The 19,777-nt window shown below is 41.2% G+C and overlaps 1 protein-coding gene across 1 annotated transcript in view; it reads right to left on the bottom strand.

The window, feature by feature from the left end:
• Positions 1–19,777, bottom strand: part of TRIP11 (thyroid hormone receptor interactor 11) — an 83,630-nt gene that overhangs the window by 33,345 nt on the left and 30,508 nt on the right. The window contains exons 10-12 of the mRNA XM_030558905.1: positions 16,123–16,329; positions 2,524–5,556; positions 678–818 (exon numbers count right to left, since the gene is read on the bottom strand). Coding sequence (XP_030414765.1) covers positions 678–818; positions 2,524–5,556; positions 16,123–16,329 — 3,381 coding nt within the window. The remainder of the gene's footprint in view (positions 1–677; positions 819–2,523; positions 5,557–16,122; positions 16,330–19,777) is intronic.

The following is a 19,777-nucleotide window of genomic DNA, read 5'->3' as shown; positions in this document are numbered from 1 at the left end:
AGTCAGCAAAAACAGTGTCATGAGAATGCGTTCTCATTTTCAGATGACATTGTAAATAGGAAGCGGGCAGAATTATCGCCTGTAAATGAAAACAAACTTGTCTGTCTTAGCAATTAGCTGAACAAGAAGTAGGACTGAGTGGACTTATAGGCTCTAAAGTTTTACGCTGTTTTGTTTTTGAGTGCAGTTATGTAAAAAAATTCTACTTTTGTACATTGCACTTCCATGATAAAAAGACTGCCCTAGAGTACCTGAATGAGGTAAACTGAAAAATACTATCTTTCGGCGTTTTTTACAGTGCAAATATTTGTAATAAAAAATAATAATATAAAGTGAGCACTGTATACTTTGTATTTTGTGTTGTAATTGAAATCAATATATTTGAAAACGTTGAAATACTTCCAAAATATTTATAATAAATTTAAATTGGTATTCTATTATTGTTTAACAGTATGATTAAAACTGCTCTTAATCATGACTTTTTTTAATCTAGTTAATTTGTTTTGTGTTAATCACTTGAGTTAACCACAATTAATGGACAGCCCTAATTGTATTGCATAGATATATATTTTAGATGCCTTTTTGATACTTATCTAAGAATTCTTAAGGCAAGGTAAATTCTGATTTTTCTTATTCACTCACCCTTTTTGTGCTTTAGTCTTGTTTAAACGTCATACCTCATTCTGTAGGGCACTGCTCTCCATTTGTTTCTGTTTGAGTGCTAACATGACTTGGTCTCTTTCTTGTTGAAAAGAAACAGCCTTTTCCTGCATTGACTTAACTTCATTTAACAGATGATTCAACTCCCCCATCTTGCCCTTTGGAAGGAGGACATACAATTAAAGAAAGGTTGGAAATGTATAAAAACTTTGAGTTTTTTACTTGTTTAAAACACTGAACGAGTCTATTATAACTATTTATTAGGCATTCCTGCATAAACATGCAAGACACTGTATAAAAGGAGGTACAGTTTCTGTCCCAAAGAACTTGCACTCCAAAAAAAGGATGAAATAGACAGACATGGACAGAAGATGAGAGTGCTTACTGGACAGAAGATCCTTTGAAGAAATGGTTGTCTATTCTGCAATATTTTATTGGCATATTGTCTGATAAATTAAAAACTGTTTCTGAAGTCATGCACAAATATAATGTATTCACTAACTGCAGTAAAATAAATATTTAGCACTCCTACATTTCAGACATGTAAACTTCAAAATTGCAATTCCCTAAACACAATTTCTGAAGCTAAACTTCCTGTTAAGATAGCTATTTCTAAAGTAACTTGATTTGAATCTTCTTTAGGCATGTGGTTTATATTATTATTTATGTTATTCATTTATGACAGCTATATAAAAATAAACACCTTTCAAAAGGTATAAAGTCAGATGAGTAGAAATGAAATAAATTAACAGTGGCTACTAATGTTTTTAGGCCCACTATGAACTTTAAGTAATAAAAATAAAATGATTACATAAAAAATGGAATCTTCCATCTACACATCTGCTCTCTGCATGTATTCAAAATCATATCAGTTGCCTTTAACAAAAAAACTAGAAACTTTTTTTATTTAGTTACTACTCTTATTAGCTCTGCACAGCCAACATAGCTGAGAGTGCTATATTATTTTGTGCAACCTCAAATAAGTTGTATACTAAGTTCTAGTCAGTTATATTTGTGAAACCCCATTTAAAACATTTGGGCTGCACTGGTTACACCAAGAGGCCCAATTTAGTCTGCAGGACTTTTATTACTGAGGAGTACGCAAGAGATGGAGAGAAACAAATTTTGATTCTCAAGAGCCCAGGCTGAGTTTGCAGGGCTGGCCACTAAAAAAAAAATCTTTTTACTTGTAACTGTATTCGATATAAGATCAAGAGTAAACATGAAACCTCACAATGACATTTTATAGTTTTTACATAACCAAACTGTATTTTAAATCACTGAAGTGCCTTATCATTGCAATTTCACAGTATTTAGTTAGAACAGTACGAAGTAAGAAATTTGGACTGGCAAGAGTACTTCACATGTGTCTGAAGATGTCATGGATAAACAAAACAAAACAAAACAAAACCACCCCCCCCCCACAATTCTAACTGCCATAAAGATTAAGTTACTTTCTATGTAATCCAAATACATTTTTAAAATCTACAAAGACATTCTTTTTCAGAGAAATTGTGCTCTAGATTCCACTTGGTAGATACAAAATGCTCTAATTGATGCCAAAAATATCGTCATAATTAAACTATGTCAGGTTACTTTGCAGTGGTTTATTTAAACATTAACAGTAATACTTATAACCTTTGAATACAAATACAGGTTTCTAAGAGATCCTGAACAAAACACCCACTAAACTTTGAAATTCATTCACTTCTGCGAGGTTTCATGTAGTAGATGAGAAGCTGCTTTTAGGCAAATACCTCCAGACTATATTTGTGAGAATTCAGTCACATGTATGATTTCAAGTTTGTATTTTCTCACTTAAATATTTATAACTAATAGAACAAATAAAAATTCCTCACATACCTGTTCTTTTTCTTTCAATAGTTTTTCAAAGGCAAGAGCTTTTTCTTTCATTGAGTGGGATTCAAATTCTCTTTCTTTCAGCATCATTGAAAATTGCATGTTAGTCTCTTGTAATGCCCGGAATTCGGTTTCTTTCTCCCTGCACCTTGCTACTACTTTTTCATTTTCTTCTTTCAACTTACAGATGTCCATTTCTAAAATTAGATTTCTTTCTTTAAGATTAGTGACAGCTTGTTTTAAAAGCTCATTTTCATTTTCTTTGTTACTAAGATTTTCACTTACAGAAAGTAACTGATCGCTTTTGGATTTAATCAAGAGGTCTTTATCCCTAAGTGACTTCTGGAAAACATCACATTTTCCCTTTATCTGCTTCATCTCTGGATCAGTGTCCTTTTGTCCCTTTCTTTCTAATTCTAATGTTATAGCCATGGAATCAGACAATCTTTGATTATTTTCCTTAAGAGTTCTGATAATGTCATCTTTTTCTTGTAACATTTTTTTAAGCTGCTCCAATTCCTGTTGAAGGAGTTTGGATGCATCACTGACTATTTCAGGAGGAGTACTGCTTTGAATATCTGATGTTTGTGAAACAGAAGAAGCCACCAGCAGAGGTGGTGTTACTATATCAAGTTTTCCCAGAAGAAGATCCTTGGTATTATGAAGCTGTCCTATACTATGCTGAACTTGTGCTAACTCCTGACTAAAACTTTTCATTTTTTTCTCATTCTGCTCATAACTCTGGATCAAGCCATTATAATCTATCTGTAGTTTAGAATTGCTATCACTGTCAACTGAAATTTGTGCCTGAAGCTTGTGTAGCTCCTCTTGGAGATGAGCTGACTCATGCTGCATGTTCTGGACTGTAGTCATTACTTGTTGCTTCCACTCTTCCATCTTCTTCACTTGTTGCTTTAATTTATCACGCTCTTGTAAAAGCTCCTCAAACTGATTACTATTAACACCTCCTGATCCACTGTCAGTACCTATGTTGGATGTCTGTAGGACAGTCAATAAGGTTTGGCATTTTTGACTCAAGGCATCTATTTCAATATCTTTCTCTCGAATGATACGGGACAAATTCTGAACAGTCTCTCTAAACATATCTTGGCTGGTACTTTCAAACTTATTAGATAATTTTTGGTTCTCTTCTTGCAACTTCATCAGAGCTGCTTCCTTAGCTGCCACCATATCCATGATTTTATGATACTCTGTTTTTAACTGACTGTTTTCTCTAGTTTTTTCACTCAAAACTGCCAGCACCTGTTCTCTTTCCATGGCATAAGCTTGCAGTTGCTGTTGAAGGTACAGAACATCCTGTCTATATGATGAAGAGGAAATACTTGCATGGAGAGCTTGTATCTCTAAGTCTTTCTCTTGGATGATCTGAGTGAGTTTACCAACTTGATCTTTAGACAAGTGATCAATTTGTTGAGTTAAAAAGACATTCTTTTCATTCAGAAGCTTAATCTCTCTTTCTCTTTCTTTGATACCTTTTACTAGTCTTTCAATTTCAGACTTAGACAAGTCATGTTTTTCGTTACCATTTTCTCCATTAAGTGCCTGGGCTTTGGTTTCTTGAAAGAGATCAGAGGAGTCTGTCTGAAAGACGAGCCTCTCATTGTGCAACTGAGTTTTAATTTGTTCAATTGTTTTCTGCAAACTTTTAATTTCCTCATCTTTCTCCAAGAAAAGCTTTTCATGTGTGACATTCATTTGCTCATACTGAAATTTAGACTCACCTATTTCCCTTTTATGCTCCTGCAAAGACTGTTGAAGTTGCACAGTTTTCTGACTCTGATCTTCAATTGTCTTTTTGTGAAGTTTTATTTCCTCCTCAAGATTATTCTTTATTACATGTAACTGTGCTATCTCAGTTTCAAGTTCAGTAATAATATCTAGTGTTTTAGGCTCAGCCACAGGTGGAGATCTGCTTTGCTGGTCCTTTAGTCTTTCAATCTCTTCTTTCAGATGATTGTTTTCTTCTTTCATGGCTGCAAGACTTCTGTCCCTTTCTTCTAAATTTTGTCTTAAAATCTCATGCTTTTTGGAATCCTTAACATATTCCTCAAGTTCCTGTTGCAACTCTAGAGCTCTATTCTTAAATTTTTCAACAAACATCTCCTTCTCTTTTATGAGTTCTGTCAATTGCTTTTGTCCTCCTAAGCTAGTTGTCAACATCTCTTTCGTTTCTTCATGGTCGGCTTCCATCTGCTCAATGTTTCTTTTGAATTCTGCTATCTCAAAGTCCCTCTCTTGATTGCATTTCACTAGACGCTCATGTTCAAGCTGTAATGCATCGGTGTTCATGTTACGTGCATTTGACAGGTCCTCAATGGTTTGTTCATATTTTTGTGCTTGTTCCAACAGCCGCTTTTCGGTCTGGCTTAATTCAGTTTCCAATTGTCCTTTTTCCATTTTCAAAGCCTCCAACATAGTATCTTTTTCCAGAGAAATCTTATTTTTCTCAGCAAAGGCTTCATGCAACTGCTGTTTTAGTTCTTCACAGACTGCCAGCAGCTTTCCATTTTCTATTTTAAGATCACAAACTGACTTCTCCAAATTTTGATTTAGTAGTTTATTTTCTGAAATATCTTTCTTTAGTTTTTCAATTTCTGCTTCTCCTTCTTTAAATGAAAGATCTTGATAGTTACTGTTAGATTCTTGATTAATTATCTTCGTTAACTTGTTCTGGGAAACAGAAAGTTCCTCCTCTTTTTGTTTCAGATTTTGCTTCAATTCTGCAATTTCCTTTTTATTATTCAAGTTACAATCTTGGAATTTCTTTAGTTGTTCTTGTAAATCCTTAATGTTATGCTGAAGCTGCTGATTACTCATATGCAAATCATTAAGTGCAAATGTACAGTGGTTCATTTTTAATTTCTGGGTTTCTAGTTCCTTACTCATTTCCATCTTCTCAGCTTCTACTTCAGCCACTTTTCTTCTTTCAAAATCTATGTCAAGTTTCAGCTGGTTGATGGTACTATCAGCTTCTGTATGCTGTTTTGATAACTGCTCTTTCAGGGTAATCATATGCTAAAATAAACAGAAACAAGCATTCATCAGGGTAAAAACAGAGCCAGTAAAAACACAGCTTTCATTCATCTAATCATCTGGATCACAAAAGAATGTAAAGGATTTTTTAAAAGGAGTCGACTAAGCAGTTATTTTCAAATTATTAAAAATATATTCCATCAAACCTATAGAATCACTCTCCAAAAGAACAAATCGTATGTAAAAGTCAAAAATGTCCAAGATTTCTCAGGATAATTAAATTGGCATACAGTAAAAATTCATTTTAGCTGTGTACTTCCATATATTTTGAGCTATTATTTAGAGTTAGTGATGCATTAAATCAAGTCACAAATAAGTAAACATGATTAATGTTCATTCACATGAATACATAAATATGAATTAACATACAGTCTGTACCACCTGCAAGAAGTGTTTATAATTGAATTGCACAAAAAACTTGATAAATTGGTATAGCATGCCTACCTAATATAGATTATATCAGACTATTTGGGACTCAAATAGAGATTAATCATGTTATTAGAAATTATAAGAATATTTCTTCCTTCAGTCTTTATTAAAAAAACTATGGAAAATATGGAACATTTTGAGACTATTTTAAACACATGGTCAAAACACAATGTCAATAGCACACAACAGCAAAGACAAATTTATTGACTATTCACTTTTCAATAGACAGGTCTGTTTCAGTACATTTTTATGTTAAGAAACCCAATAATTAACAAAACAAACTGTCCTTCCATGGACTTGCTTGAGTGCCCCAAAGAGGAGTTAGTGCTTCCCAAGAGTGGACAGCCTAAGATTTTCAGATATACTGTAATAATTCTATCAAACCACTGGCGTTCAAGTGATGTACTGGAAGGAAATAGCGTATTACATTTAAAAGAGAACCTATTTTAGCCTTAACACCAAAGAAATCCAAGGTGTATATAAGATTTGATTAAGTCAAAGGAAAACTTTTTTCAACTAGGTCAAATGAACATTTGGAACTTTAAAATTCTTAACACAGTAGTAAGAAAATACAATTGAAAATTTGACAGACAGCTCATTTATTATAGACAGCACAGATAGTGATGCATACAGTTAAGATGCCCAACACTTGCCATTATAAGACTTTGTTTTCGGTTAATTTTGCCAAACAAACCATTTGGGCTGAAATTTCTCATGCAGGTGCTCAAGGCTGATGTTTTGGGGACAGTTTCAATTAAAATGCTTCAGACATTTTTGAGAATGAGATTAGTGAAAAATACACCTTTTTGCTCATATTAAAGAAGTCTTTACAATAGTTTCAAAGAGCATCTCTAGCACCTCCATACTTTGGAACAGGGACTTGAAATTTTGTAGGGGGGGAATGGGATCAGGCGTGAGGGAGTCTCTCCCACTAATACTAGTGATGTGCTTTTGCTGTCTCTGAGAAAATTCATCAAAATTTGGCAAAGTTCTAATCCTCTGGGGAAAAAAAAAGGATGTTTGCACATGCCCAGTAGAGAGACATTACAGTTTTGCAACTAAATTCTCTGAAGATTCCATTTGTACTGAGCATGCTCCACTTCTCACAGCTCTTATGTGCTGACTAGACTGCGCATGAGCCATGCCCACAGTGTGCTGGAGCATGCACCATCCTGTGGCTTCAGGGACTGAACAGGACCTTCACTGCAATTACTCCTCCTGGCTGCCAGGAGCTGTTATAGTGACAAGGACAGGAACCGAGAGCAACTCCCAACGCTCTCTCTACTGGCATGCAGGCAAAATAGAGGAGAAAGAAGCTACCCAACTCAAATGAAGAATAAGGGTGAGGGTAAGGCAGGAATAGGAGGAGAAAGACAGGGGCAGAAGGGTCTATAACCACTGGGACATACTCCCCTACAAGACTGAGAATTGAAACCATTATTCTATAGTCTCAATATTCTTTTGCAGTTTAGCAAAAAGCTATGAAATCCACCTGATAGTGTGTCTTCACTCCTCGTCTAATGGCAGGTCCATATGGAAGGTGACAGATTTCCATTGCTACCAGTTTCTCTGTTAGCTCATGTGGGAGAGGTCTATGTTATGAATCTAAATATTCATGGCAGAGGTCTATGCTATGGATAAAAAGGTTACCCACCTTTTAGTAACTGTTGGTCTTCGAGGTGTGTTGTTCATGTCCATTCAAAGTAGGTGTGCGCGTGCCGCATGCACACCAGCCGGAAGATTTTCCCCTAGTAGGGTTGGCTCAGGCGCCCCCTGGAGTGGCGCCGCCATGGCACCCTATAAAGGGGTCCGCCAAGCCTCCACCCCCTCAGTTCCTTCTTGCCAGCACTCCGACAGAGGTGCAGGAGGGTGGGTGTTGGAATGGACATGAACAACACATCTCAAAGAATAACAGTTACTAAAAGGCGGGTAACTGTTTTTTCTTCTTTGAGTGGTTGTTCATGTCCATTCAAAGTAGGTGACTCACAAACCTAACCTTAGGAGGTGGGGTCGGAGACCCCTGATGACTGGAGTACTGTGCGACCGAAGGCTGCATCATCCCTAGCCTGGCGCGTGATGGCATAGTGAGACGAGAATGTGTGGATGGAAGACCACATGGGTGCTCTACAAATCTCCTGAGTTGGAACCTGAGCCACGAATGCCGCCAAGGAGGCCTGCGCCCTAGTGGAGTGGGCTGTGACCGGAGGGACAGTGGTCTTCACTATACAGTAGCATTCTCGAACGCAGGTCGCAATCCACAAAGAGATTCGCTGAGAGGAGACCGGTAGCCCCTTCATCCTCTCAGCCACTGCGACGAAGAGCTGGGTCGAGCATCTGAACGGCTTGGTATGCTCTATGTAAAAAGCCAAGGCCCTGCGGACATCCAGGGAATGTAGCCTCCGCTCTTCGCTGGAGGAGTGTGGTTTCGGGTAAAACACAGGGAGAAAGATATCTTGGCCCATGTGGAACTGTGAAAAGACCTTGAGTAGGAAAGCCGGATGAGGTCTAACTTGGACCTTGTCCTTGTAGAAGACTGTGTACGGGGGCTCAGATGTTAACGCTTGAAGCTCCGACACCCGTCGGGCCGAGGTGATGGCCAGCAGGAAGGTAGTCTTGTATGACAGGTACAGCAGGGAGCACAAGGCCAGATGCTCAAAGGGAGGCCCCGAGAGGACCAGGTTCATGTCCCAAGCAGGGGTTGGCTGATGCCCATGCGGGAAGAGCCTGTCCATACCCTTGAGGAAACGCCCAACCAGTGGGTTCGCAAACACTGAGGTACTCCCCTCTCCCAGATGAAAAGTGGATATGGCCGCCAAACGTATGCGAATGGAGCAAAGGGAGAGGCCCAGTTGTCTTAGGTGAAGCAAATAGTCAAGGATAACAGGAATTGGAAACCCCAGCGGGTCGTGAGCCCGCTGACCTGATCAGATGGAGAAGCACTTTCATTCAGCCAAGTAGGTGGCCCTACTTGATGGTTTCCTGATACCCAGCAGCACCTGCCGGGAACACTGTAACTCCACCAGGTTCAGCCATGGAGCATCCAGGTTGTGAGGTGAAGGGACTCGAGGTTCAGATGGCGGAGGTAGCCCCGGTCCTGCGTGATCAGGTCCGGGAGTAGGGGCAGTGTCAGGGGCGCCTGAACGGACATGTGCAGGAGTCACGTGTACCAATGCTGGCGCAACCACGTCAGAGGTATCAGGATTACCCTGACGCGATCCCTGTGAATCTTTAAAAGCACCCTGTGTATCAGGGGGATCGGAGGGAAAGCATAGAGCAGGCCCGTCTTCCCATGGCTGAAGGAAAGCATCCGACAGAGACCCCCGACTGTGGCCCAGAAGGGAGCAAAACCGTCGGCACTTCCTGTATTCCCTTGAGGCAAACAGGTCTAACCGAGGAAAGCCCCAGAGCTGGAAAATTGAGTGCATCACGTCCCATCGGAGGGACCACTCGTGACCCTGGAACAAGCGGCTGAGGGTGTCCACCGTCAGGTGAGTGGCACTGTGGACGCAGAAATCCACAGCGTGAGGGCTTCCCTGCAGAGGGAAGTGGAGCGTGCACCCCCCTCTTTGTTGATATAAGACTGCCGCCGTGTTGTCCGAAAGGACTGAAACACACCTGCTGGCCAGGTGAGACCGGAAGGTCAAACATGCCAGGCGGACCGCTCTCAGCTCCCTGACATTGATATGCAACTCGAGGTCCTCCGGCGACCACAAGCCCTGCATCCTGAGGCGTCCCAGGTGCGCTCCCCAACCTCGATCCGAGGCGTCTGTCATCAGGGAGAGGGAGGACTGCGGGGCACAAAGGGAACACACCTGCAGACTTCCCGCGGGTTGAGCCACCACTGAAGCGAGCGCAGCACCGAGCGGGGAACGGACACCACGGAGTTCACGGGGTCCCTGACCGGGCGATAGACTGTCGCCAACCAGGACTGCAGCGGGCGAAGCCGGAGTCTGGCGTGGACCACCACATAGGTGCATGCCGCCATGTGGCCCAACAGACAGAGGGAAACTCGAACCATGGTAATCGGGATGCGGTGCAGTCCGAGGATGAGCTCGGAAATTGCACAGAACCTGGACTCCGGCAGATACGTTTTGGCATGTGTGGAGTCCAAAACTGTTCATATGAACTCTATGCGTTGTGTCAGAGACAGGGTGCATTTGGCATCGTTCAAGAGGAGGCCCAGATCGAGAAAGGTCCGCCTGATGAACAGCACCTGGGTCTCTGCCTGCTCCTTGGAGAGGCCCTTTATGAGCCAGTCGTCCAGGAAGGGGAATATCTGGATGCCGTGCCTGTGCAGGAAGGCCGCTATGACCGCCATGCACTTCGTGAAGACCCTGAGAGCAGATGACAGGCCAAACGGGAGCACCGTGAAATGCAGATGGACGCCAGCCACGACGAACCTGAGGTGAGTGCCGTGGAATTATGGCGATGTTGAAATAGGCGTCCATTAAGTCGAGGGCAGGGTACCAATCTCCTGGATCCAGGGAGGGAATGATTGAGGACAGGGAGACCATGCGGAACTTGAGTTTCCTCACAAACCTGTTCAGCCGATGCAAGTCTAGGATGGGTCTCAGGCCCCCTTTTGCCTTCGGTACGAGGAAGTACCGGGAGTAGAAGCCTTTGCCCCTGTGCTTCCAAGGGACTTCCTGCACCGCCCCTGCCTCTGTGAGGGACTTCACTTCTTGAACCAGAAGTTGCTCGTTAGAAGGGTCCCTGAAGAAGGACGGGGAAGGGGATTGGTGGGGCGAGTGGGAGGAAAACTGGATAGAATATCCCCTCTCTACCGTGCGGAGCACCCATCTGTCTGACGTAATTTGGGACCAGGCATGGTAGAAGTGGGACAGACATGACCCAAAGATAGGGGTGGGAGGATCCAGAGTCTCGATTGGTAGGTCGCCCTCGACCGTACCATCAAATTGGGGGTCTAGGCCCAAATATACAGACTAAACGGTACGGACAGGACACTGCCAGATTGCTATGCAAGAGAAGTTCCAGCTAGCCGTCACCGGCGGTAAGAAGGAACTGTGGGGTGGAGGGTTGGTGGGCCCCTTTATAGGGCGCCATGGCGGTGCCACTCCAGGGGGCGCCTGAGCCAACCCTACAGACGCTGCTAGGGGAAAATCTTCCGGCTGGCGTGCACGCGGCGTGCGCGCACTTACTTTGAATGGACATGAACAACCACTCAAAGAAGAACTAAAGAGCCCAATCCTACAGATGACCCACATGTGGGGCCAACATGGTTCCATATAACTGAAAAAACAAAATTTTCTTCAAGCCTCTTAAAAACAAATGAAATTACATTGAACAAAATATATCTAGAATTTAAATTTAAATTAATTTAAAAATATATTAGGAACAAAAAGAATCCTGACAATGGTATTGGCCCATTACTAGATGGAAATGGTAGAATTATCGATAATAATGCAGAAAAGGCAGAAGTGTTCAATAAATATTACTGTCCTGTATTTGGGGAAAAAACAGATGATATAGTCTCATCATATGGTGATAACACAATTTCCACTTCACTCACATCTCTGGAGGACATTAAAACAGTAGCCACTAAAGTTAGACAGTACCTTGTACTCAAGAGGTATAAAAGAACTGGTTGCTGAGCTTGCTAGATGATTAATGTTGATTTTCAATTAGTCTTGGAATACTGGGGAAGTTCCAGAAGACTGGAAGAAAGCTCATTTGCCAATTTTTAAAAAGGGTAAATGAGATAACCCAGTTAATTATAGGCCTGTCAGCCTGACATCGATTCTGGGAAGATAATGGAATGGCTCATTTGGGATGCAATTAATAAAGAACTAAAGAAGGGTAATGTAATTAAGGCAAATCAAGATGGGCTTACAGAAAACAGATCCTGTCAAACAAACTCGATATCTGTTGTTGATAAAATTGTTATGGGGTCATCCCCTGAGAATCTGTTCAGGCCTTAAGTAAAACCCAAACCACTTCATGTCTCCTTTACCACCATGTTTTATTTTGTTGTGCCAGCAGGTCTCTATCTGTAGTGCTATTTACTTACATTTACAAGCCCTAGCCAGCACTTGCTTCTGGAGAAGGCAACGGAGTTGGCAGCAGTCAGCCCTGCTCATCTCTGCTTTCCTTCTGGTTCTCAGCTCCCCCTTCCACGGCTTCCTTCCTCTCAAATTACAGGCTCCCAGATACTGGGGTTGCTTCCCCTTCTAATTAGCCCTTCAGATGTAGTTCTACTCAGCTGATTGACCCTTCTCAATTAATCTATATTGGTGGGGATTTGAGAGATGGGATGCTGACTCAGCTCCTGATTCAGCACACCCTGTTACAGAGATTACAAATTTGTTTGATAAACATAATAATGCTGATGTAATATACTTAGACTTCTGTCAGGCATTTGATTTGGCATCGCACAACATTCTGATTAAAAAACTAGAACGATATAAAATTAACATGGCACCCATTAAATGATTTAAAAACTACTAACTGATGAGGCTCAAAAATGTAACTGTAAACAAGGAATTGTCATCAAAGAGGTCTGTTCCTAGTGATGTCTCTCTGGAATTGTTACCTTCACCCTACACTATTTAACATGTTTATCAAATAACCTGGAAGAAAACATAAAATCATCACTGATAAAGTTTCCAGATGACATAAAAATTGGAGAAGTGGTAAATAATGAAGATGACAGGTCTCTGATTCAGAAAGATCTGGATCACTTGGTAAACTGGGTGCAAGCAAACAATGTGTGTTTTAATAACTTAAATGTAAATGTATACACCCAGGAATAAAGAATGTAGGCCATTTTTATATCTACCGCTTCTCCCTTATCCACAAGGCTTGTTATCCTATCAAAGAAAGCTATCAGATTAGTTTGACATGATTTGTTCTTTACAAATCCATGCTGGCTATTCCCTATCACCTTACCACCTTCCAAGTGTTTGCAGATGATTTCCTTAATTACTTGCTCCATTATCTTCCCTGGCACGGAAGTTAAACTAACTGGTCTGTAGTTTCCTGGGTTGTTTTTATTTCTCTTTTTGTAGATGGGCACTATGTTTGCCCTTTTCCAGTCTTCTGGAATCTCTCCTGTCTCCCATGATTTTCCAGAGATAATAGCTAGAGGCTGAGATACCTACTCTGTTAGCTCCTGGAGTGTTCTAGGATGCATTTCATCAGGCCCTGGTGACTTGCAGGCACCTAACTTTTCTAAGAGATTTTTAACTTGTTCTTTTTTTCTTTTCTCTTCTAAACCTACCCCCTTCCCATTAGCATTCACTATGTTAGGCATTCCTTCAGACTTCACGGTGAAGATAGAAACAAAAGTCATTAAGCATCTCTGCCATTTCCAAGTTTCCTGTTACTGTTTCTCCCGCCTCACTGAGCAGTGGCCCTGCCCTGTCTTTGGCCTTCCTCTTGCTTCTAATGTATTGATAAAAAGTCTTCTTGTTTCCCTTTATCCCCATAGCTAGTTAGAGCTCATTTTGTGCTTTGGCTTTCTAATCTTGCCCCTGCATTCCTGTGCTGTTTGCCAATATTCATCCTTTGTAATTTGTCCTAGTCTACATTTTTTATATGACTCCTTTTTATTTTTTAGATCATGTAAGAACTCGTGGTTAAGCCAATGTGGTCTTTTGCCACATTTTCTATCTTTCCTAACCAGAGGAATAGCTTGCTTTTGGGCCCTTAATAGTGTCCCTTTGAAAAACTGCCAACTCTCCTCAGTCGTTTTTCCCCTCAGTAGTTAGTAGAGAAGTCATTTTATCAGTATATTTGGCTCTAGCACATCCACTGCTGGAATACTGTGCCCAGTTCTGGTGCCCTCATTTCAAGAAGGATGCGGATAAACGGGAGAGGGTTCAGTGAAGAGCCAAGAGAATGAGTAAAGGATTAGAAAACATGCCTTACTGTGAGTTTAACAAAGAAAGGGTAAGCGGTGACTTGATTATAGTCTATAAGTACACACATGGGGAACAAATATTAAATAATGGGCTCTTCAATCTAGCAGAGAAAGGTATACCACGATCTAAGGGCTGGAAGTTGAAGATAGACAAATTCAGAGTAGAAATAAGGCATACATTTTTCAGTGAGAGTTATTAACCACTGAAACAATTTACAACAGCATGTGGTGTATTCTCCAACACTGATGATTTTTAAATCAATATCGGATGTTTATCTAAAAGATATGCTCTAGGAATTATTTGGGGAAGTTCGATGGCCTGTGTTATACAGGAGGTCAGACAAGATTATCATAATGGTCCCTGTTGGCCGTAGGATTTGAATCTATGAATCTGTAGGGAACAAATCTGCATTGGATAGAAAGCTTTTTTGGGGCGGGGAGGGAGGTCCATAGGGATAACAGAATGATTTAATAGAGGTTTTTAATTTCTGAACACTATAATTCTTTCCCTGGATATTACAGAATTCTCTTCTCTCTTTTTCAATTTTGCCATTTTGCAGATCAGAACACCCTGCAAATAAAGCCAGTGAGCTGATATAACTGTGTGGCTTTTTCATACCAATTCAGTTTTTTCCATTTTGAGTTTATATTATCATATGCTCAATAAGGCAGGTAGAATCAAATTTATGGGAAGTTTTGTCCTGAAAGATAAAATTATTTTGACTCACACAGCACAGTTGTTTCATATGCTGTCATACTATTTTGTAATGTTATTGTAAGAGTCCTACCAAATTCATGGCCATGAAAAATGCATCATAGACCATGAAATCTGGTCCTCCCCCCCCCCCGTGAAATCTGGTCTTGTGTGTGTTTTTACATTATATTATATAGATTTCACAGGGGAAACCAGCGTTTCTCAAATTGGGAGTCCTGACTCAAAAGAGTTGCAGAGGGGTCACAAGGTTAATTTAGGGGAATCACAGTATTGCCACCCTACTTCTTCGCTGCCTTCAGACCTTGGCAGCCAGAGATTGGCAGCTGTTGGCTGGGCACTCAGCTCCGAAGGCAGCAGCTATGCAGAAGTAAGGGTGACAATACCATGACACCCTTACTTCTGCAGTGCTGAATCCAAAGCTGGGTGGTCAGAGACTGGTGGCTGCCGACTGAGGGCCCTGCTCTGAAGGCAGCAGTGCAGAAGTAAAGGTGGCTACACTATACCATGCCATCCTTACCTCTGTGCTGCTGCTGACAGCAGCTGTGCCTTCAGAGCTGGGCTCGCAGCTAGCAGCTGCCACTCTCCAGCTGCCCAGGTCTGAAGGCAGCGCTGCCATCAGCAGCAGTGCAGAAGTAAGGGTTGCAGTATCACAACTCCCCTACAGTAACCTTGTGACCTCGCCCCCCCCCACTTCTTTTTGGGTCAGGACCCCTACAATTACAACACTGTGAAATTTAAGATTTAAATAGCTGAAATTTACAATTTTTAAAATCCTATGACCATGAAATTGACCAAAATGGACTTTGAATTTGGTAAGACCCTAGTTATTGTGGTATTGGCCATTTTCTTTCTGAAAAGTCAAGTAGTTAATGTGAAACAGATGTATTTCAAATACATTTTTTAAATCTGAATATCAGTTAAAATAGTGACAAATATAAAACTATTAATAATCTGTGACCACTAAGTTTCACAGACTTTGTTCAAAATCTGATGATTTAAAAAAAAAAAGTTTAAGATGTTATGCTGCTATAAACTAATAACATTTAAAACTGATAAAAGGAAATACTTTTTACATAACACACTGTTAACATATGAATTCATTGTCACAAGTTATTATGGAGGTCAAGATTTTATTTGAATTAAAAAACCCTAAACATATCCTTGGTACTGCAACATTCCTCAAAAGGAAAATAAACCCTCATGCTAGAGGGCACATGATAACCACTACCTGACAGAAATTAGTAAGAAATTTCCATTGTGGGTAGCGGGTATGTTATTCTTGTATTCTTCTTTGTAATTCTATAATTGTCTATTACAGGAATTTTTTTGCATTTCCTTGAGGAATCTGGTATCAGCCACTGTTAGGACGGATGCTGGACTAAATAAACCACTAGTCTTATCTAGTATGGCAAGAATTGACTACTGAGAACCTAATAGGCCCTGATATCTGTGAGCAAAGATTAACATCACACACTGAATGTCTAAAAAGTAAATATGTCCATTAATTCTTGGCAATATTTGTTACCTGCACAGTTTCTTGATTCTGCTTGTCCAATTCTTCTAATTCTGCTGTTAGTGTTGCTCTTTCTGTAATACCTTCTTTGAGTTCATGCTCCTTCCTTTCCAACTCTTGCCTTAATTGATTTAATTCCAAATTCATGTCTTCAATAGATGCAGATGTAACATCCTCATCTTTATGTTGTAAACTTGCCAGTTTCTTCTGAAGTTCTTCCTTATATTGGACATAAATTGGATTTTATACTATTATTCAGGTTTTTAAACACTGGTTTGAAAACAGGTTTTATATTTAGTCAACCAGAGCATTTTCAGTTTGAACAAAAAAGCGAGTCTTTTGGACACTGGAACAAGTTAACTTCAGTTTTATCCCAACTAAGCATTATTCAGTGTGAGGAAGGTGTCTTATTAACATTAATAAATATACATAAGTTAAAAGTATTTTCATCACAAAGATCCCAGTGCAACTTATAACTGTGCACAAAGCAAAATCACATCATCCACAAGAGAAATCTGTCCACAGCTGGTGTAAACTGTCATAGCTGCATAATGGATGTGGCTCTTGGAGCACAGCATGATGCATAATGGAAGAGGGAAGGGAGGGTTTTGACCAAGGGTATCCGAGTAAACCTCTGATGAAAAATGCAATGGGACTTTAAGCGTCCATGCAGAGTAGAGGGGACATCAGTTTGAAAGTGCTTCCAAACACATAGTAAACTACATGGAACTCTGATTACCATAGAACAACAAGTCAACCCTGCCAAATGTTAGAGGTTACTCACTACGGGCAGTAACATATTCATTGAGATGTTTGTTCCTATGGATGTTCTACTGTAGGCAGTGTAGCAGCACCCCTTGCACCTGGGCCACACAGGTGCTTCTTCCTGTCTCACGCCATGGGGGAGCATCTATATATAGTGTTGTGCGATCCAACCATACTCAGTTCCTTCTCTACTGAAGAGTTTATCTTTGAGTTCTGAAGCAGAGGGGAGGAGGACGAGTAGTGGAGCACCCACAGGGGGACACATCTTGAAGAACCTAAGTTACTGCACATGGAGAGTAACCTTCTCTTCTTCCAGTAGTGTCCCTCTGGGTGCTTCACTGTAGATGACTGTAGAGCAGTGCCCACAGATGTAAGGCTGGGGCTTTAGAGTAGTGTCCAATAAGAAGGAGAGGACAGTGTGTCCTAGTAGGGGATCTGATGCTGCAACATGGATAGTGCATAGAGTTGGCCAAAAGTGTCCATGAACACCCAGGTGGCCTTTTGCAAATGTCAGTGATCGGCACATTGTTGAGAAAGGCAATCAATGTTTTGTGCAGGAGGTCAGACTAGATGATCATACTGGTCCCTTCTGACCCTAAAGTCCTAAAGTCTATAATGTGGAGAGTGCGCGAATGGAATGCGCTGAAGTTCCAGGTGGAGGTAGCTGGTTGTGCAGTTGATAAGAAAGGCATCTGCACTGAGAGATCCATTTGGAAAGACATTGTTTGGATGCAGGCACTCCCTTTGACCATTTGGCGGTTGAGAGGAATAAGCACAACAATTGTCTGAAAGATTTACTTCTATCAAGGTAAAGGCTAATGCCCACCTAATGTCCAAGGTATGTAGCATTGCTTCATGTTGGCTGGTATGCATTTCAGGAAGAAGCAGGGAAGGTGGATAAGTTGGTTCAAATGGAAGAACACCACCATGGCTAGGAATTCTGGATGCGTGCATAATGTGACCTTGCCCTTATGAAAAATTTTATTCGGGGGGTATGCCATGAGAGCCCCTATTTCTTCTCTGTCAGGCAGACATGATGGCTACAAGAAATGCTGTTTTCATGGAAAGATGAATGTAAGAGCATGTTGTCATGGGCCCAAATAGTGGTCTGGTGAGAGAGAGTTCAAGATGAGGTTGTGATGTCATATGTGAGGGTAAAGGTTGTAAAGGTCTTTAAGGAATCTCTTCATGAGCAGGGTATGTGAATATGGAATAGCCATCCATCTTGGGGTGGGGAATGCTGTGATGGCAGCCAAGTGCACACAAACAGAGCTTGTAGAGAAGCCTGATCTTTTAAGATCTAATATATAATATAGAATGAATGGTAATGGGGCATTTATCACAGACATGATTGGCTGTGCACCAGGATTGGAATTTTTCCCATTTCTGGAGGCAAGTACAATGAGACATCTCACTTATTTAAGAGAACCTCTTCTATTGCTCCTGACGAGGACATCTCCAAATCCCGAAACCATGAAGGAGACAGATTGGGTTGGAGGATTTGGCCCGCATCCTGCGAGAGGAGGTGTGGAATCAATTGCAGGGTGATCCGAGCACACACTGTCATGCATAGGATGTACGGATACCAAAAATTGTCATGGCCATGTTGGGAATATAAGGATGACTCAGGATCGTTACACTAGTATTTTGTGAAGTACCTTGAATAAGAGGGGAAAAGGTGGAAAGGCAGAGTAGTGGATCATCCCATGTAATAATGAAGATGTTTCCTAGAGACCAGTGTCCCAGAGCTGCTTGTGAGCAGAATCGAGGAAATTTGGCATTCTTGGTGCGGCAAAGAGATCTATGTGGGGAAATCCCCAGTAGCTGAACATGCACTGAAGGACTCTTGTATCTAGTTCCCACTCGTGGTCTTGTAAGAATTGGCTGCTCAGTGAGTCTACCATGGTGTTCTGCTGTCCAGGAAGGTATGCAGCTGAAATGTTGATGTCCTGTTGGATACACCAGTTCCACAATTTCAGTGCTTTCAAGAATAGGGAGTGGGACCTTACTGTGCTTTGTCTTTTGATGTAGAACACGCAGGCAATATTATCTGTCATTACTTTTATGGCTTGATGTCTGATCAGTGGTAGGAAATGTCAGCATGCATTATTATTCGCTCACAGTTCTAGAAGATTGATGTGCATGGAGAATTCTGTAGGAGACCTCCTTCCCTATGGGTCTGAAGGTGTGCTCCCCAACCAGTTAGAGAGGTGTTGGTTGTTAGAATTAGGGACAATGTTGGTTGGAGAAAAGGGACCCCCATACAGACATTTTGGTGTTGTGTCCACCAGACATGGATAGGAGTTTGTGAAGACTTGTGTCTGTGAGGTACATACACTGTGCGTAGCCACACATGGAGATGTGCAACCTGGCATGTTTTACATGAATGTGGCTGCTGCCATATGGCCGAGCAGCTGGAAGCACTTCCTGGTGGAGAGCTGCAGGCTGGTTCTCACAGTGGATATAAGGTCGACTATTATAGAAAATCTGTGAGCTAAAAGGAAGGCTCCGGCCTGTATTGCATCCAGATGTGTCCCAATAAATTCAAGATGTTGCACAAGTGACAGTGTGGATTTTTGGATGTTTATTTGAAGGTCAAGATTCAAGAAAAGCTCCATCTTTCATATAGTGTGAATTGCGTCAGGTTCAGATGGAGCTTTGTGGAGAAAGTTGTCTTAAGTATGGGACTACGACAATGCCTTATTTGCACAGGTATGCTGTCACTATCACAAAGATTGTGGAGAATACTTGGGAGTGAGGGGCTGTAAAGAGTCCAAAAGGTAGTACCTTGTATTGGTAATGACTGGTTCCCAGGATGAATCTGAGGAATCATCTGTGAGCAGGGTATATGGTGATGTGAAGATGCGCGTCTTGGAAGCTGAGGGCTGAAAACCAGTATCCA

This window comes from Gopherus evgoodei, chromosome 4 (assembly GCF_007399415.2).
Source record: "Gopherus evgoodei ecotype Sinaloan lineage chromosome 4, rGopEvg1_v1.p, whole genome shotgun sequence".
Lineage (NCBI taxonomy): Eukaryota > Metazoa > Chordata > Testudines > Testudinidae > Gopherus > Gopherus evgoodei.
This window is presented reverse-complemented; position numbering and strand designations above follow the sequence as displayed.